At 52.8% G+C, this 17622-nt stretch overlaps 9 protein-coding genes across 9 annotated transcripts; 4 read left to right on the top strand and 5 right to left on the bottom strand.

The window, feature by feature from the left end:
- Positions 1-531: 531 nt before the first annotated feature.
- Positions 532-2461, bottom strand: DL89DRAFT_270133 (uncharacterized protein). The gene has a single exon (XM_040888573.1). It carries the CDS (start codon positions 2441-2443, stop codon positions 767-769), a length of 1677 nt encoding a protein of 558 aa, XP_040740584.1. The 5' UTR covers positions 2444-2461; the 3' UTR covers positions 532-766.
- Positions 2462-5376: 2915 nt separating this feature from the next.
- Positions 5377-7698, top strand: DL89DRAFT_260220 (uncharacterized protein; the record flags this gene model as incomplete). Its single annotated transcript, XM_040885761.1, has 1 exon — positions 5377-7698. One exon carries the CDS (start codon positions 5377-5379, stop codon positions 7696-7698), a length of 2322 nt encoding a protein of 773 aa, XP_040740583.1.
- A 216-nt stretch (positions 7699-7914) lies between these two features.
- DL89DRAFT_65378 (WD40 repeat-like protein) lies at positions 7915-8987 on the top strand. The gene has a single exon (XM_040891948.1). The coding sequence runs from the start codon at positions 7981-7983 to the stop codon at positions 8914-8916; it is 936 nt and encodes a 311-aa protein (XP_040740582.1). The 5' UTR covers positions 7915-7980; the 3' UTR covers positions 8917-8987.
- A 33-nt stretch (positions 8988-9020) lies between these two features.
- Positions 9021-10392, bottom strand: DL89DRAFT_249366 (uncharacterized protein; the record flags this gene model as incomplete). Its single annotated transcript, XM_040885159.1, has 2 exons — positions 9021-9714; positions 9737-10392. 2 exons carry the CDS (start codon positions 10390-10392, stop codon positions 9021-9023), a joined length of 1350 nt encoding a protein of 449 aa, XP_040740581.1.
- A 109-nt stretch (positions 10393-10501) lies between these two features.
- DL89DRAFT_65381 (uncharacterized protein) lies at positions 10502-10961 on the bottom strand. Its single transcript, XM_040891949.1, has one exon. It carries the CDS (start codon positions 10861-10863, stop codon positions 10591-10593), a length of 273 nt encoding a protein of 90 aa, XP_040740580.1. The 5' UTR covers positions 10864-10961; the 3' UTR covers positions 10502-10590.
- Positions 10962-11559: 598 nt separating this feature from the next.
- On the top strand, positions 11560-12380 carry DL89DRAFT_65375 (uncharacterized protein). The gene has a single exon (XM_040891947.1). The coding sequence runs from the start codon at positions 11768-11770 to the stop codon at positions 12290-12292; it is 525 nt and encodes a 174-aa protein (XP_040740579.1). The 5' UTR covers positions 11560-11767; the 3' UTR covers positions 12293-12380.
- On the bottom strand, positions 12381-13211 carry DL89DRAFT_65374 (uncharacterized protein). Its single transcript, XM_040891946.1, has one exon. The coding sequence runs from the start codon at positions 13042-13044 to the stop codon at positions 12469-12471; it is 576 nt and encodes a 191-aa protein (XP_040740578.1). The 5' UTR covers positions 13045-13211; the 3' UTR covers positions 12381-12468.
- A 649-nt stretch (positions 13212-13860) lies between these two features.
- DL89DRAFT_275864 (sorting nexin-3) lies at positions 13861-14479 on the bottom strand (the record flags this gene model as incomplete). The annotated part of the gene is made up of 2 exons (XM_040889365.1): positions 13861-14280; positions 14450-14479. The coding sequence occupies 2 exons, from the start codon at positions 14477-14479 to the stop codon at positions 13861-13863; spliced, it is 450 nt and encodes a 149-aa protein (XP_040740577.1).
- A 137-nt stretch (positions 14480-14616) lies between these two features.
- On the top strand, positions 14617-16991 carry DL89DRAFT_295442 (uncharacterized protein; the record flags this gene model as incomplete). Its single annotated transcript, XM_040890637.1, has 3 exons — positions 14617-14709; positions 15161-15385; positions 15420-16991. 3 exons carry the CDS (start codon positions 14617-14619, stop codon positions 16989-16991), a joined length of 1890 nt encoding a protein of 629 aa, XP_040740576.1.
- Positions 16992-17622: the final 631 nt, after the last annotated feature.

Genomic DNA, 17622 nt, shown 5'->3' with positions numbered 1-17622 from the left:
TTTTCTTGATCACATATCGCTGTCTGCTTCGACATGGAAGTAGCCTAAGCGCCCCCACTTGCACCCTCGCTGTCACCCGGTATCTAGAGTTTAGTGGTTTTAATGAGGAGATGGAGCAGCGAGGGTTGTCGGCTGTGCTGGTCCATAATATCCTGGGTCGAACATGTTGACTAGAAAAGGAGGCAAATAATCTTCAATAGTCGCTTCCAGGACCTGTGCCATACCAATGACAAACTCCGATACGACCTGCCCGATAGTAACCCTGGCCCGACTCTGTGATGGCGGCAGGGCACTAGGAGTGGCTGGTATGGCCTGAGCGACAACGCCAAAGAATGCAACGGCAACGAAGAAGAAGTAGACTGGGAATCTCATTTGGAATGTACTGCGTATGGCAGAGTGCTGGTGGAAGCAGAGATTGATGAAGGAGTCAGTTAATATGGTCACTGTTGCTAGGGTGGTTGCTGGCTTTATATTACAGTACCGTTGCTATGAAAAGCTGCTACAATGACCACCACTCGACTGTGATTACATGCTGAATAGAGTTATATATATTTGTTCGTTTGTGACTGTGCTATTGAGAATTCATTTCACTGTGCAAGGTCCAATACACAAATCAATGGGGCCACTATCCTTGGGTGAAGTAGTTGAGGTTGTTTCACCTCAATTAATCCAGCCTACGCCTATATATGAGCGACAAGCATCAAGGGTTTGGAAAACGTAGTATCAATATGGCTGCTGAAAAGTGCACGAAGCGATTTACCAATGTCTACGGCTGCTCCTTATCGTGGGATTTTAGATATAGGCACAGCTCTTCATCGGGCATATCGTTCGGCCCAACATCCACAGAATCGAGTGCCTGCCCACCAATATCTGCCTGTCGCTGAATCGAGGACGATAGCAACTCCAATGTGGACAAAGGCAATGACAGCAGTGCTTCACGATTAATTCCTTGCCTAGCAAGACTAGCAATGGCAAAGTCCTCAGCAGAAATGCTGCCTGGAAGTTCAGCATTATCGCCCAGGGCACCCAGCACTGCTTCGCGTTTATTGCGCGTTTGCTCGGCACGTTTAAATGAAGGCGCCTTTCGCATTTCGGCGATTAATTTATCCAACTCGAGTGGTGGCCCTGATAGACGCCTGCTATCGTCGCTTTCATCTCCAGCGTTGGTCGCTGGCCTCATATCTGCAGCGACCAGTGAAAAATCTTGTCGCTCATCTCCGTTTACATTGGCTGTAGAAAACACCCACGCCTGTGCTCTCTGGAAGCATGACACGATGTCGGCAACATGCAGTGCAGCTGTATCGGTAGTAATTTTCAGGTCGCCCAACCATGGCACCGTTTGGCTGGCCGGGACTAGCGACCGCTGAATGGCTAGGACATGCTTGCTAGTTGTGTGGTGGCTGCCTCCGCTGGTAGCTGCCAGCAGCTTGCTGATTACGTCGCGCTGGGCACGTTTCAAATCTGGTACCTCAGTTTCATCGTCCGTCAGGTACGCATGCTCAACACCGATCACTACCGCAGCACTAGCAATAGCTGCTGGGTTGCATCCCGTATCCAGCGAACATGATCGAGCAAAATTCATGACCTGGCCCGATATCTCGATAATCTTGGGTCGCAGCTGCCCGTGTGTGGAAAGGAATTCCACTATAGCGCGAGGAAACTCCTTGGCCACCTTGTAGTTGACAGAAATCTGTGCCTCGAGAGTGCGCAGGGTGTCGGGATTGGCACCAGAGTGAATGACTTGGCCAAACAGCCGATTGGCCGTTCGCTCAATCAGCAGCAGCGGGTCTTTCAAACTCAGTGCTAGCTTTAGCATCGTACACACTTGCTTCACTGCCCGGCCGATCACATAAACGCTCAGGTGTGCATGGGCTGCCAAATCAACTAGCGTCAACGGCCGGCCGTCTTCTACGCCCGCAATATACACACATGCTGCTGCATAAACATGGCCGAATTTCCCAAATATCCTGCTCTCCGCCCTGTTCGCCAGAATGGCCGCTGTATCCTCAAACAGATGCTTGGCACGGTCCTCCAGACCAGGCAAGCCGAGCAGTGCTGACAATTGGGCAATGCGTCCGCGCACTAACGACATGTTGACCTTGTTGATATACTTGCTCAGTCGGTCTTTGGCTTCACCGCTATCGCCAATGACTCGCGGAAGAAATACATAATTTCCTCGACTGATCTGCTCGCCGGTAGCTTCATACGAGTAGTCAGCAGTCAGCAGCAGGTCATCTATTACTGTGCCGCACTCTCCACAGTATGTTTCGCTGTCGTTATCGATGATTTCTTCTGATCCGCATTCGCTGCAGGCGAGTAGGTTTCGAGTCTGGGTGGCTTCCTCTAATACTGGGGACTGCCTGTTGGTCCGCTGTCGTTTGCTTTCACAAGATGCTGGTTCCTGTGGTTTTGGCCTGCGTTTCGGTGGGTGTGGCTTAAACATTCTAGTGCTGAATAGGAGGCGAGCTGTACATAAAGCTGTAAACAACGCCAGCAATGTTGATACATATATGATTCAATAAATTCTGTATATTATTCAGCCCAACACCTGATCACGTATTGGCTAATCAACATCGCACTGTCGCCTTGCACATGCAACCAAGAGATAGTGTGTTAGCAGCACACTTTGCCGAACTATAGTCGTGAGCTGTGTTCATATAACTAACATCATATTGTCCCTGACAACAGTGTCTTTTATGTACCTGCACTCTACAAGCAGCGATGCCATGGGAATCCGGTCAGATCATGGCTTTGTTTATGTGGGTCGCCTGTTTTGTTGTAATGAAGCATATCTAACAACGTAAACGATGTACAGACATACCACACAGGCGTCTTGTCTGAGCAGGGCTGTGACTCGGGCTTATCCATTGTTTTGCAAGAAAAACAACCTCATGCCAATATTCAGATGAGGTTGAGTCTCGAGTCCGCCCATGCCAAAGAAAGTAGTGAAAGTAGCTCTTTGCAGTTTGACAACCCTGGGTCATTCATCACAAAAATTGTCCATTTTTCTGCAGCGTTCCGTGTTGATGGGCAAAGAACATCAGGGATATTAGATTCCAAGACTTGTCAAAAGGGGTAGTTTAGCATCCTGGCTAAAGCTCTCCCCCGACCTCTCTCTTCTTCGCTTCACAGGCTATAATATACACATTGGTATTATGTATCGCACACACACTAGTGCAGCGACCCATGGTCGGTCCAACAATAAGGGTTCTTTCTACCAAATTCTTTATTCGTTGTTGCGCTTTATATTTGCACTTTTTCTTTTACCTCTCATCGAGTCTGGCGTTGGTGGTTGTGTTTTTGCCATCGTCATATTTTTCTTGATTCTTCTTACTAGAAATACTCTGCTCGCGATGCGAGCTCGGCTGCTAGTCAGCATGGGTTGACACGTCGATAAAAGCATCACGGCGAACCGGTCATTTGAACGTATCGGATGGTTGTTGGTGCAATGGCGGTCATGGACATCACCTGTCTTGATGGCCTGTTCTGCGTAGGCGCTTCAGCGCTGGCTCGCTGCTGCTGGCAACAGAACCGCCTGCTGCTGCACGCCTCTTGCGCGGGTTCTTTGTTGCAGGGGTGGTGCCAGAAGTATCGGCAGCAATGGCCGTAAAGCGACGGAACCGTTCAGGAATACTGCCTGAATCACAGAGTGACTGGAAAATGAGCCTGAAGTTTAGAACTGCTGCGAGATCGCGGTTCAAGAGCCGGGACGAATATGCCCGCCTGTACTTGGCATCATAGGCATTAAGGACTGGTGCCAGCTTGTTGTAGATTGCAAGCATCGGTGGGGTGAGCACACTGAGATCAGGGTACCTAGAGGCAACTGCCTGGCGGAGCTTCTGTGCAGGTGTATAAATACACACTTGACATGCACTATTGAACTCAGCCTTGGACATATTGCCCATTGTATTGTGCAGTGTGTTTTTGTGGCTGTGAATATCAATCAATTTGGCCAGAATCCGCTGTAGGCAAGTACCATAGTGCAACATATTCTTGTTCTTGTATGCTGTCATCAGCTTGGTGTCCACGTATGTCGCTACCTGATTCATGTCGCGTATGCCATGTAGCTCGATGTCGCCATTATGCAATAGATAATCATAAATATGGTATCTAACTACATCACCGAAATCTGCGCTTAACAGTTCTGACTTGTCCTTCCGGTTGACGAAATCCTCGGCAGATATGGCTGTCTTTGACCCTGCAACATTTGTGAAAAAGGGATTCTTTCATTTTATTTATTTATTTATATATCACAATCTGAAGGCAAATGCATCATCGTCAGCTAGCTGATGGAGTAGTATCCATCGTGCAAGCATGTATGTATGCTCTTTGATGATATTGACACTGTGTACAAATTGCTCTAGGCGGGGCAACATAGAATCACGGAAGCCAATACCACCAAGTGATGTCTTTATGACAGTAATGCTGCGGGTAATATTCATTTGAGAAATTCGGTAGGCAAAGTAAGAAGAGAAATGATGCTGTTCAGTTTTGCTGTATTGCGTATGCATAGCATTAAGAACTCTTTATTAAAAATGATCTGGCTTGCATGGTTCTTGGGGCTCTTGGCACTGATACAGTCTCTTGAATCAGTCTATACAGACTGGGTCCATTGTGGCCCAAATGCTACTGCTTACGCATGTTCATAAGACAAATTAATTTATAAAATAAACCTACAAATATTGCATGACCGCTAGAAGAGCTATATGGCCTTATTCAATAAGTGCTCATAAATAAATATCCTAAGAGTGTTGCGCAGCTGGTGATGACCACCATGATGACGCCATGGAAGTTATCAGGTCGACCGACAATGAGAGCAGCTCTTGCGCTGAACCAATGGAGATATCCAGTGGAGACCTGTGACCACTACAATAGCAGCTTGTCACCCTGGTTTCACCGATGAGGCCAGATGCCGCACAAGATCAAAAAGGAGTTTACGGAACAAGTCACTCAAACTCGCTTTGAGGTTTACGAGTTTTATCTTTTAACCAATTTAAAAGGTTCTAGCGGACGGTCGGACACTTTTTGGACTATAAAATCTTGTGTAAAGGTAAAGATAAAGATAAAGATAAAGATTTCAACCCATCACCCATAGAGGATGTTGGTGATGGTGTTCCCTGCAGTGCACTGGTATTTCGACTCCTGGCAGGACCAGGTAGGAGAAAGAAAGCTCAATGACTTCTGGGTATACAGCGCTTTAAACATCAAAACTAAGCTTTGCCCCGCTCTCTCTCCTGCATAGTTGATGAACTGCACCGCATATACACAGCGCTCAGTGAAGATGGTGACATATGCCACCTACAGTGTACGCATAGTTGTCCACTGCACTGCCCACAGTATAAGCCAAAATGCAGAAAAGAGGTACTCGACGCACCAATGGATTCAGCAGCTACTCAGGAGCTGTGGGAGGAGCCAGGGTCAGCCGTTGGAGCCGAGGACACCATTAGAACCTCCGAACCAGTAGCAGTAGCAAAAACAGCAGAAGAAATGGATACCGAAGCAACAGCAACAGCAGAAGAAGGGGCATCGACATCAGCTTCAATTGCAGTTAATGCAGCTATGGACAGCGCAGTCAGCCACGCATCTGGGGAGAGTGTCTGTAAGGAGTCTGTGTTACTATCGGGCTCTTCCATGAAGAAGATTGCTGACCTAGCCGATGCCTGGATTACAGAATGCACTACGAGTCGCTCCTGTCGTCATCACCTTGAAAATGCCGAGCAGGTACAGATAGTTGTCTCAGACCTGCGCGATAGCAACACAGCTCGGCCAGCAATCACAGCGGGTGGTGTTGTTTGGAAGAAAACAGGTCCAGCAACGGCACAAGCGGCTTCCAAACCATCAGTGAGAAGCAGTACCAATAGTCTGCGCATGCCGAAAGCTCAGGACCAGCCAACTAAGAAACCTGACACCGCTGGTAGTAATATCACTCGCTCATCTGAGGTTGGTGCAGCAGCTGGCTCTGCTGACAACAAGAATTACTGCAGATGCAACCAGCAAGATTCGCGGTACGCTCTGCTCAAAGCTGCCAGCCAGAGTGGCCCTACCGCAGGTCAGGCAGCTCGGAATGCAGACACCAGGCGTATCAAACATATGCATCCATCAATCATAGTACCGACCGCTGCATATAGCGACCTGTGTCGGCAGAAGTCTAGTGGAGAAAAAGCTTTGGATAAGATGCAGACGCCCTGGGAGAACAAGATACCCAACTCTCAGCCTGTTCTAGATCATGTGCCTTCCTCAAATGAGACAGAATCATCGAGCAACCACTTTGCAGGCACAGAGGACCAACCTCAAGAGGACTTGACCTTAGCTGAACAGGATAATGCGTGCCCGCCAGCAACCATCTCCAAACCCATTCAGCCGACATCTGTTGCAGATCACGTCAGCGAGCCCCAATATCCTATTCTCGCCAACTCCATGCACCGAAATCCAGCTCATGTCAGTTTCCTGGAGCAGCAATGGCCATCAAATGCTTTGGCTCCGCTCCAGTCACTCTCCGGTGTTACTGGCAATGCTACGGAGCACCGGCTTGACGATTTTAATGCCCATGCTCTGCAGGGGTTCCCCGCACCTAGAAATTTCTATGCGACCGGCGATTACTATGCAACTGGGCTATCCGATACTTTCATGGATGTTGACACGGAATCCTTCAGCAGTTCATATACTATGGACGTCGATATGGGGAATGCTGAGTCCGGGTATGTAATAGATGTTGACGAACATGGAGTAGCCTATACTAATACCCCACAAGATACTGGCGATACAATGGACATCAGTGAGGGTGATATGGCTGAGCACAGGCTGCTATCTCCAGCAGCTGGCAATGTGTGCCAATCAACATATGGCGCTACTACAGATGACAATTTCTCTAAAGCTGAATGGTTCATCTATGGACAGAGGCCCAACCCGCTACACCAAGAGCAGCCAGCCCCTGGCCCTGTCGCCTTGAGTCATTCGTGGTACTCGGCACACCCTACCCAACAGTTGCTCTTAGCCCCACCACCATCTCAGTCAGCTGTACTCTTGCGCCAATCACTGCCAGGACTCAGCATGGTTTGTGGGGGGCAAAGTTATAGTGTCACCGGAGTAAGGGGCGGCATTACAAGGGGCAGCACACCGCCAGTGCAAATAATGTCGCAGGCAACGAATGTCCCTGAGTACGACCCAGCTATGCCAGGCTTTGCTTGGTCTCGGACTCCAACACCACAGGAACCATATCGGCAAGGTGATTATACCAGCCAGTATAACCAGCCAGGGTGGACTGTCGATGATGGCGAGCATCAGTCGGAGAATACTAGCCCAGCTAACATTGCCAGAAATGGACGCGACTCCTCATCATGTGGGAATCTGGTCGTACACATTCAAAATGGACCCGAGGGCACACTAGTACTGGCCCAGGCAGGTAATGGTGATAATGCCAATGACCATGGGAATGATGATGATGATGCAGACGAGGAGGAGGAGAACATCGTTTCAGCAATAATGTCCTACGACGAGGACACACCGCAACTTGGCATAGAGCCAGACTTGCTAGCTGATGCCTACAGTGCTGGTCTAGATAGTCTATTTGCTGGCTATAATCAGGAAGAGGTAATGAGCACCATCCCAGTGGTATTACCAAATGTTAGTATGTTAATGCAACATGCGCTGGTCGATTACCAGAGCCAAAGGCTACAGGCAAGTGATTTGGACACCTAAATACTATTCTCTCACATATTCTTCAATATAAATTGTCATAGGACTGTATGAGGCGAGCATATAAGCTTATCTGATATCAGTGTGCCAATGTTAGCCCACACTAGCCATTTGATCAGCCATGGAAGAGACCAGGAGAATAGTGACGTCATCAACACTGTTTCTAACCCATATCAGCCCACGCTCAACAAAAAGCGGATATTCCAAATGTTGGCCAAGTGCCAGAGCTGATTTTGCGGCACACCTATAAACCATATAATATTCTTACCAGTTTCCCCAGTGCACATGTCTAGAACGTTTGACAATCACAAAGAGAGCCGACTCAATGGCACACGAGGCACAGTCATCGACATGTCGTGGAGCAGCGACGGCAGCCAGCTGACAGCAGCTGAATCCAAGGGCCACGTGCGGACATGGCGCTTGGGACGCGGCGGGCACAAAGAAGGCGAAGAAATCCGCACCCTGGGCAGTGACATCGAGCATGTAGCATGGTGCACGGAGCCTGGCAAGCAGGGCATCCTAGCGGCGGCCAAATTCGAAAAGACCGTGCATCTGTGGGACAGCACCTCCAACAGCATCGCGTCGTCGATAGCAACCAGCGGGGCAAACACAGCCTTAGTGTGGAGCCCGTCAGGAAAGTACCTGGCAGTCTTGAGCCGTGATGCGCGTATAGAGATTTTTGACGCAGCCAACCTGGAGGCGCCGGTAGTGACCTTGGAGACCGAGGAGACAGTGCATATGGTGAGGTGGGATACGCGCGAGGAGCTGCTGCTGCTGGCGACGCACCATGGTGCAGTTGAGGTGTATTCGTGGCCAAATGTGGAGCATGTGCATACTGTCGCCGCGCACGTCGCGTCGCTGAACTGCCTGGGCGTGGAGCCGCGCGGAGATATTCTGGCGACTGGCGGTGCGGACTCGTCGATGCAGTTTTGGAGAACCGACGATTTATCAGTGTACAAGGCCATTGAGGGGTACGAGTCGCCGCTGAGGCTGATTGACTTTAGCATGAACAGCAAGTTCGTTGCGAGCGCCTCGGATGACGCCGATATTCTGATTCATGACGTGTATTCGGGCGACAAAGTCAAGTCGATACACATCAACGGGCTGGTGACGGCAATGGCATGGAACCCGCGAAACCTGATCATTGCCTATGCAGCGGAGGGAGCGGTAGGCCGGTCGGCCAGCTCGATGGTGGCGATGTTCGGGCCGGTGGCTAAATGAATAACGTAATAGGTAGTTCTGTATTTACACTTGAATACAAAAAGACTGATAAAGGTGTGAGGAGAAAATGGAAAAGGATAGCAGGTAGCCCACATACCGTGTTCCTATCCACGACCATTTTGGATGGCAGTCCTCAGGCCCTTGACAGCATCAATGAGACCCCAGACACAGGCGATCATGCCGATGATGACGAGGATGAAGCACAGAGCGAGCTCCCACTTGGGGATGTTGCGCCAGCCGATGAGCTTGACGTAGCAGAAGATAGGGACCATGAAGAATGCAACAGTGCAGGACAGCGCCGAAATGAGGTCAATGAACTGGCCAAAGTACGGAATCGCGATGGAGACGCCGAGCAGGATGCCTATGGTCACCGTGCGCATGACCAGGCGCCAAAACAGCTCCTTCTTCTTGCCAATAATCTCTGGCATGACGCCCAGCGCCATCTCCAGCTCCAGGTTCGTGGTCACGAGGGCGATCGGCGAGGCAAAAATCACATGGATGATGATGATGATGTTGGCCGCGTTGATGATGGCCATGTTGGGCAGATTGTTGAGGATGGGCGAGACGGTCTGGCTACCGAAAGCGCTGTAGCCGGTGGCAGCAGCGATTGTGTAGCAGCCGCACACGAGTATGTTGGCCAGGCCCAGGGCCCAGGAAAACTGATGCGGCTTCTTCAGGTTGCCCTCGATGTGGGGGAAGAAGATGGCGCTCGAGTACATGAAGGCGATGGAGGCCAGAGCGGACGGGATGCCGCTGCCGATAATGAATTGGTGGGTAGGGGGCTCGCTGAAGTTCGGGCTATAGTAAGGTGTCAGTATACCGGTGCTTGATCGACATGACGCCAAGCGTGATGACAGTGAAGAGCGCAGTGAGCACACCAAACAGCGACGAAATAGTGATCTCGCTGACCATCTTGAGGATGGCAAACGGCACCCACATGATAATGGCAATGATGGTCATGCATATCTTCTCGCTCAGGTGCACGTTGGCAAAGCCGAGTAGGCGGCTGATCTGCGTACCGCAGATGATGATCCAGGAGATGACTGTCCCGCAGCAGGTGACGTACGTCACGATGGTGGCGAACCAGAATCCAATCTTGCCGTACCGGCCAAACGCGGCCTGCGTCACATGCGAGAAACTGAAGAAGCGCTTTCCGGGACGCGAATACATGGCGCGACGGAACAGAATGCCCACGAACCAGCCGATTAACGCCATTAGCGCCATTAGGATGACGCCGAACCAGCCGCTGCGACGTACAACAGCAGGCAGGTTCATGGTGCCGGTGCCGACGCTAATGCACATGATGTTGTAGACAGCGCCGATCCACGAGCCGCTGCGCTTGACCGCGTGATTGTACTTGTCACCATCGTCGGCCTGGCTGGTACCATCGCCATTGGCGTGCTCGCCGACGGCCTCCTTCTCAGCGGGATATGATACAGAGGAGCTGACGCTTGTGCTTTCCTCTTGCTTTGCCATTATTAGTGCAGTTGTCTATAGTAAAACAGAATAGTATGAAAAGGGGAGGTGGCGAAGGGGGAGGGGATTGAAGAATGCGAATGCTGGCTTGTGGGAAATAGTAGCAGAGAATATCTGAAAGAGAGCAAAATACAGGGGACTTTGTGAGTCTGGCGTCTGGCTAGCGAATATGTCCCCTCCCTCCAGAGTTCCCTGCTTTTATATCCAACTCAACCCGCAGCTGTACTCCCCTGAGTGTGACAAACACCGGGGTCTTGAGCATTGAGAAATATAGCCAATTCCAGCTGGTGTATTTGCCTGTAGAGTGTGTATAAAAAGGGGATGTGCAAGCAGGAAAATCGCTACGTGAAATAACAAGGTATTCCATAGGCCGGATCCGGGAGCACCAGCACTGGACAGCCTGTAGGAGACAGCGAAGAGAACGACTGATGTGAAAGGGATTGCGCAATCCTGGATAGGGGCAATCACCATATTCAGTGCGCCTATAGGCTGGATCTGGTGTATCTACAGGCCCGATCCGGTGCACTTTGAAGAGTCAGCGGTCCCATTTTGGATGACGATGTTGAGCAAAGGAGTGGAGGGTGGGGCGTCCTGCTCTACGCATGGTACCAGAACAGGCGTAAAGATCACCCAGGGGTGCTTGGGCTTGTTTTTCAGTGCTCTTTGATGAGGTATTCAGACTTCATAGATTTCCTCGCAAAGCCATTCAGATCAAGTCATTCAATGCGAGTATGTCGCAATCCATGCATGCTTGTTTATGCCTCCATCCCGAATTGTTGGGCTGGATGTGCGCTTTGACGGGTGATAGCAGGGAAAGTACTTGTGTTTTATGCGACCTTGCTGATGACTAAGGAAAACAGCACATTGCAAGCTCGTCGGATCCAATGGTACTGCTGGAAAGCGCCCTGGACCCCAGTATCAAGATGGACAGCCACAGTGAAATATGCCTCTATTCCTTAAGCCTCAAGAAGACTCGCAATGCTGCTGTTGAGGGACGGGACTTTAAATTCGTGCTTTATTTTACTGCTTTGCTATTAGCATTATTGCTTTGCAGCCATCTGCCCTGCATCCCTCATTCCTCAGAAGGTCGTAATCGCTGGCAAAACCAGCGAGTGCGCAGGGCCGTGGATGGGCGGGCAACCTGCCAAAAAGTGGAGGTGAGATGCCAGCAGGGTTTCTCCGAACGCAGCATGGGCAAGCGGAGTGCCAGACAGGCCAACATTGAGCCGGCCAGATAGCCCACTGATCGAGCCGAGCCGAACCGGCCGGCAAAAAAAAGTGAGTGCTTACTGAAGGCTGATCTCAGACAGCTTTCTCCTGCTCTGCTCCTGCACCTCAGTCTGCATTCGCTTTTATATCTCTTATATCACACACAATGATTCGGCTGGGCGTTCAGCGCATACAGGCAGCACAGGCTGCTAGGATGATCCAGCCAGTTGCTCGGCACATGTCGACAGAACAGCCGCCCGCAAAGGATGGGCGCAAAAAGACACCAAGGTCCAAATACATGGGGGTGCGGCCAGAGTCGCCGGCGATCGTGCGCATGGCCGACTCGTTTGCCGAGGCTGCACCCTCATTCGACATAGTAGCAGAGCTCGACGCATTCCGGTTTTCTAGCGAAGACCTGATCCGGCAGCTGCCCGCAGTCCGCACACAACTGGCCAGCGACGCTTCAGTATCGATTAGCCCGGCGGAGCTGGCAGCGACGAACCGCAAGGAAACGCTCGATCTGTTAAATCGAGCTGCGGGTAGACAGAGCAGAGAAAATCAAGGGTGCGTTCCGGGTCGACCAGCTAAAGGAGTACTTGGAGCGGCACGGCAAACCGGTATCTGGCAGCAAGGGCAAGTTGGTGAACCGGATTATCACGGATGTATGGGGCATTTCGCCAACGGCCCTTAGGAGCTCAAGCTCAACAAGCCCAAGGAGGAGGCAGTGCAGGATGGCATTGACCTTGCCACTCAGTAGCGCGTCGTTGGAGGCGGTCAGGGAGTTGGAGGGCGACGTGTTTGCGCAGCTCGAGCGGGAGTTTAATGTTAGGATCGTACTCGGCCAAGATAAGCTGCGGGTGACAGGCGTCATGCACAATGTCCGTGCAGCGCTGTCGGTGCTGCGCGAGCGCATTGTAGCCAAGGCCACAGTGCAGGTGAAGGCTGGAGAAATACGGCAGGCCCCTGCAGCGTATCGGAGCAGCACGCACAGGCTATTGTCGGCAAGATCGGGCGACAAGCCAACGGAAAAGTCACGGTATCAGAGGGCGAGTACTTTGTGACAAGCGACAGCCCAGCCGATGCAGTGGATCTGCAGCACGCGCTAGTCAAGGCCATGGTGGAGGCGAAGCACCAGACGGTGCTGGTAGTGGCAGCCGACGAGATCAAAGGATGCACTGGCATGCTACTGTCAATCCCAGCAGCAGATCCGGTGGGGCTACCGAGCTCCAGCGTTCTGGACCAGGCGCTGTTTGCGCAGATGCCATCGGAGATCATTGCCCCGGTGGTAGCCCTAGCCAGGCACACGCTGTACGAGATCTCTGCCCAGGGCAAAGTGACCGCGCACACCAAAAATCTGGTCAGCGCTCTGCAGGACTGGGTCAATATGCAGGAGCCAGCACCGGGCCAGTCAATCTGCCTGAAGACCCGGCTGGGCAAGGCCATGTTTGACAGCGACAGTGACAGTGACAGCGCATCGCTAATGGGCAACACTCCTGCGGCCGCACCAGCTGGTGGATGCAGTGGCTAGGGCAGAAGCCGCAGTTTGGATTCTCCACCAACGCCCCGCCTCTGCGGTGGCTCGAGGGCCCTGCAGCATTCGCGCAGACCCAGCTGGTCCTAGCGACTCATGTCAGTGCAAAACACCACCAGCCAGGGCCTCCCGCGCCTTGTGCCCGTCTACTGGCAGCGACTCAGTGACTGTGCGTATTCCTGTGGCCCACAGCAAACTGCAGATGGAGAACGCCTGGGAATTGAGCGCACCAGCAACGAACGCCATGCTACGGTAGCGGTGCTTGGGTCATTGCAGGACTTCCAAGTTCACCGTCGACAGCCGCCAGACTATCGAGGCCACGCCGCAGGCCGCCGAGGTGGTCTCGGGGTTGCTGCATAGGCTGGGGCTGAGCGGTCCGCGCGACCCACACCGGACTCCGCATCGGCACGAGGTGGTGGAGATTGCAGGTGCAATGTACGGCCTGCAGGCTGTGGAGCTGGTGGACGTGACGCACAGACATTTCAGCAGCGGCTTTTCTGCACACGTGCATAAAACCTGGGATATGGTCGACGACCTAAAGTTCAGCGAGGTCGAGTTTCTGCCCACGCACGACGTCCACGACACTGCGCTGATGTCGCAATTCCTCAATAGCTCCGAGTCCTGGGAAAAGTTCCTGCTGCTTGTCTTCCAGGCGGCCATGGAGCGCCCATCCAGCGCGGTCGCCAACATGTCTGGTTTAATTTGAATAGAAGGTAAAAGAAAAGCAGCTACATGATATACGTCTCCTTGTCAAAGTTCGGGTCCTGGATAAACGCCACCAGCACCTTGCTCCCGGTCTGCAGCAGCGGATGGCCCGCGACTATCTGCAGGAACCGCTCCAGCCCTTCCCTCCTCGCCTCCACCACGTCGTCGGCAAACCGATTGGTAAACACCTTGCCCGGCAGCGGCGGAATATTGACCCGCGACGACTCCCGCTCCAGCATATCGCGGAACCACTCGAAGTCGCTGTACCGCCGCCGCACCGCCGACGTCTTGAACTTGAACACCGGGATATTGGTGCGGCACACGATCTCGTAGTCAGTAAACATCCTGCGGCCCGACCCGTGCGTCGCCGGGTTGCGCACCTCCACCTCCAAAAAGTTCTCTGGCTCGCCGTACAGCTCGTCGGCCGTCTGCTCTCGTGTTCGCTAGGCGTGTGGAGGCTCCGAACGCTCGGGAATGCGCTGACATTTTCGTGCTATTTAAATGTGGGATGCGTCACGCTGGAGCCGATTAGGGAGAAGGGGAAATAGTGGTTGCAGGTAGGCTTGTGTGGGGGCTGCTATTAAAACAATCGGCAAGCTTGGTGCCGATCACGTGTTCCCCGCCCTGATCCTTGATTGCCATGGTGATCGCCGCATAGCCCGCTCCTGGTCGTGGCGGCATGTGAGTGTCCAGTGAGGCCCAGATACATGAAGTAGGATGTGCCCATGGCGTGTGTCATCGGGCAGGGGGAATTGGTCGGCGGCGCGTTGAAATTGAACATGAAACGGCAGGGCTCTGGCTCTCTGGATACGGGTGATGACGACACAGAGTTACCAATTGCCTTGTCAAAATGCCTCTTGGTCACTATCCTCGTACATGCAGAAGGCCCTTCTATCCAACGCGCTGCATGTAGCGCACACCTACCGTTCGTCCTGAGTCTGCAACGATCAAACCGCAAGCCGTTACATCGCTGTGAATATGGCGCCATTTATGTGCTCATACTTTTTTTCCCACTGGGCCAAAGCCCGTAATAATATTTTTGGTCGGAAGCCGGCGTGCAGGGTTCTTGGCAGCCATTTTCTTCTTTCCTCATAGCCCATCTCTATTTCCATTCCGTACTTTTAGTTTTTCTTCTACACTCGACCAAAATAATAGAATGGCCCTTGGATTGCGAGCACGGCAAGCGTTGTTGCTGGCTGTGGGTGCCGCATACATTTTCATTCTGGCCTGGTTTAATCGGCAGCCCATTCCAACCACACGCCTGGTGCATGAGACGGAGAATACGCTGCAGCTGCGCCAAACCAACACAACACACCTGGCGAGCGCAACCAGGACCACCACTGGCTCGAGCCCGGCAAATACCTGACAAGCACGACCGGGTACAAGAACCCGGGTGTCACCGACCTGCGCTACGGCCTTTTGCATATTCACCTGCACACCGAGTTCAAGACAACGCGGCCCGGCGAGCCCCTGGCCGGGCTGTTGAAGGTGTATCGGAAACGGCTAGAATTCGTTGGCGGTATGCGGAACGAGGCACGCTGGGAGCTGGTGTTTGCGGATAGGCTGCCGGGGCCCTGTGAAGCTGGTGCATTTTGATCGGACGCGGCTGAGGGGCGCCGACAGCAAGTACTCGCCGAGAAGGCTGGCTGTTCTGTATTACATACCCAGGGACGAGACGATCTCGTATAAGACGCGGATATACGACTTGGAGAGGCTTGAGCGCACGCCGTTCTTTGACGGTGCGATGAGGGAGGTCGGCGAGGACTGGTGGCACAAGAGCCGTCGGCCCGTGAGTGCCAACGAGATCCTTGACATTACGAATGCTGCGGTAGCCCTGCATCTGTGTCCGAACGACGGCAACGACTTTGCTGATTCAGTCTACTCCAGCAAGGACTTTTCGTTCTGCGTGGGTCCGGCAGGCCAGATGATGCAATCCGTCGACTACACATTGCCAGGCACTCTTGACGTGACAGAGTTTTCGCTGCGCGGCAGCACGATCGTGTACTCACGCTTGGACGATATTGTCAGATTCCGGATGCTCGAATTGCCCACGGCTGCGGATGGCTCACTGGTGGCAGATGGCTCGCAGATGGTGCAGACGCTCGGGCCCGAGATCCGCGAGCTGCAGCGCGATGTCGGCCACCAGTCGCACTTGCTGCTGCTGCATTCCACGCGGCCTGGCCACTCGGTGGACGTGTTTTTGGCGCGCGGCACGACCTCGGGCGACACGTTCTTTTTCTCCTTCAGCCTGATCCAGAACTCGACCAAGGCGTACCGCTGGAAGGCCCGGTCGATGAAGCGCTACCGGCTGCCAGTGCACCAGCAGTTCTCTGGTCTGTCGCGCGACGAGCTGCGTATCGTGCATGACCCGCCGCTCTGCGAGCAGGCCGGACTGACCACGGCGCTGTATTTCAAGGCGACCGATATCGCGGTGGCGGTGGACACGCTGTGGTTCCAGGACACGGGCAGCAGCGATGTGCTGCAGTTCCAGCGGATGCGCGAGTCGCGCCTGCCGTACGTCAGCACGCTGAACTCGCCGGTGGCGGTGAACATGACATTGGATGAGAGCGGCGCCATGCTGGCAATGAGCACAGTAGACGACGAGCTGTTTATATTTTCGCGCGTGCAGGTGCCGTCGTCGAAGCGCATATTGGATTACCGCCGCTATTTCCGTGATAGCGCGTTACTGCCGCTTGTGGCTACTGAGCCCGAGTCCTCGATTGATGTGCTGAATGAGGGCGAGACCGACGCATTCCAGTGGCAGTTGAAGCTTACCTGGCAGCCGAGCGCCCTGGCAGCCGGCGTGCACTGGGACGACACGTTTGTCACGCCGGACAATCCGTTTGCCGTGTCCCAGAGGTTCTCGGTCTCGACGCACCAGCAGTCGACGACCACGTGCTTGAGGTTTTTGCATTTCGACTCGACGCAGATGACCCCGGCCAAGGATGACGGCAGCGAGAAACCGAGGGAGGTCACAAGGCTATTGGCGCTATCGGCGTCTGGCACTTTGCGTCTGTGGGAGCTGGATAGCCATGAACAGAATCCGCATGTTCTGTGGCCGTTTGTTACCGAGCATTGGGGGCTAATGTTCATGCTTGCTGCGGTTATTTCGTGCTGCATTTATAATGAACGGAGGTGGGACTCGGCACCATGAAAAAAATACATGTGTTACTGAACTATGTGGCAGCTTCCGCCGGTGGCAAGTGCATATTAACAGATACGATTTATGTTCATGAAGCTGCTACTAGAATTACTTTGCTCGCGATGCGAGCACGGCTGCTAGTCAGTGGAAAACGAATCTGAAGCTTAGAACTGCTGCGAGATCACGGTTCAAGAGCCGAGACGAATAGGCCCGCCTGTATTGTGCCATCGCCCGCTTACATGACTCGCTTGTACAGCGGAGAAGGCCATGGCACTTCACAGCTGGGTTCTTCGATCTCTGGTAGGGCCGCGGGTTGGGAACATGCCGGAATGTCTGCAGCGACTTTTCACAGCAGAACGGGCACATCGACGATGTCCGGAATTCGTCGACTAGATAGACTTCAAAGCCATGGTGCTTGAACTTGTCGCGCCATCCCTTGCCACGAATCGGCGCATGGTGTCGGGCCATCGGCGCACTCCAATTGCCCATGATCAGCACTGGATCTGGACCGAACTTGCTCCGGAGTTTCGTAGCAGGCCAACGGTCAGACACATTCTCGGCTATAAAATCATGTATCTAGTCATGAGATATGAGCACTGTAATATATTCTGGGATAGCAGCAGCAGCAATACGCTGATAGGCA

Source organism: Linderina pennispora, assembly GCF_002104995.1.
Source record: "Linderina pennispora strain ATCC 12442 chromosome Unknown DL89scaffold_15, whole genome shotgun sequence".
NCBI lineage: Eukaryota > Fungi > Kickxellomycota > Kickxellomycetes > Kickxellales > Kickxellaceae > Linderina > Linderina pennispora.
Note: the sequence above shows the minus strand (reverse complement) of the source record. Positions and strands in the feature narration are given on the sequence as shown.

Excerpts from the sequence above, each read along its gene's own strand:
- DL89DRAFT_270133 (XM_040888573.1), bottom strand. The coding sequence starts at position 2,443 with ATGTTTAAGCCACACCCACCGAAACGCAGGCCAAAACCACAGGAACCA.
- DL89DRAFT_65378 (XM_040891948.1), top strand. The coding sequence starts at position 7,981 with ATGTCTAGAACGTTTGACAATCACAAAGAGAGCCGACTCAATGGCACA.
- DL89DRAFT_65381 (XM_040891949.1), bottom strand. The coding sequence starts at position 10,863 with ATGGTGATTGCCCCTATCCAGGATTGCGCAATCCCTTTCACATCAGTC.
- DL89DRAFT_65375 (XM_040891947.1), top strand. The coding sequence starts at position 11,768 with ATGATTCGGCTGGGCGTTCAGCGCATACAGGCAGCACAGGCTGCTAGG.
- DL89DRAFT_65374 (XM_040891946.1), bottom strand. The coding sequence starts at position 13,044 with ATGGCCTTGCCCAGCCGGGTCTTCAGGCAGATTGACTGGCCCGGTGCT.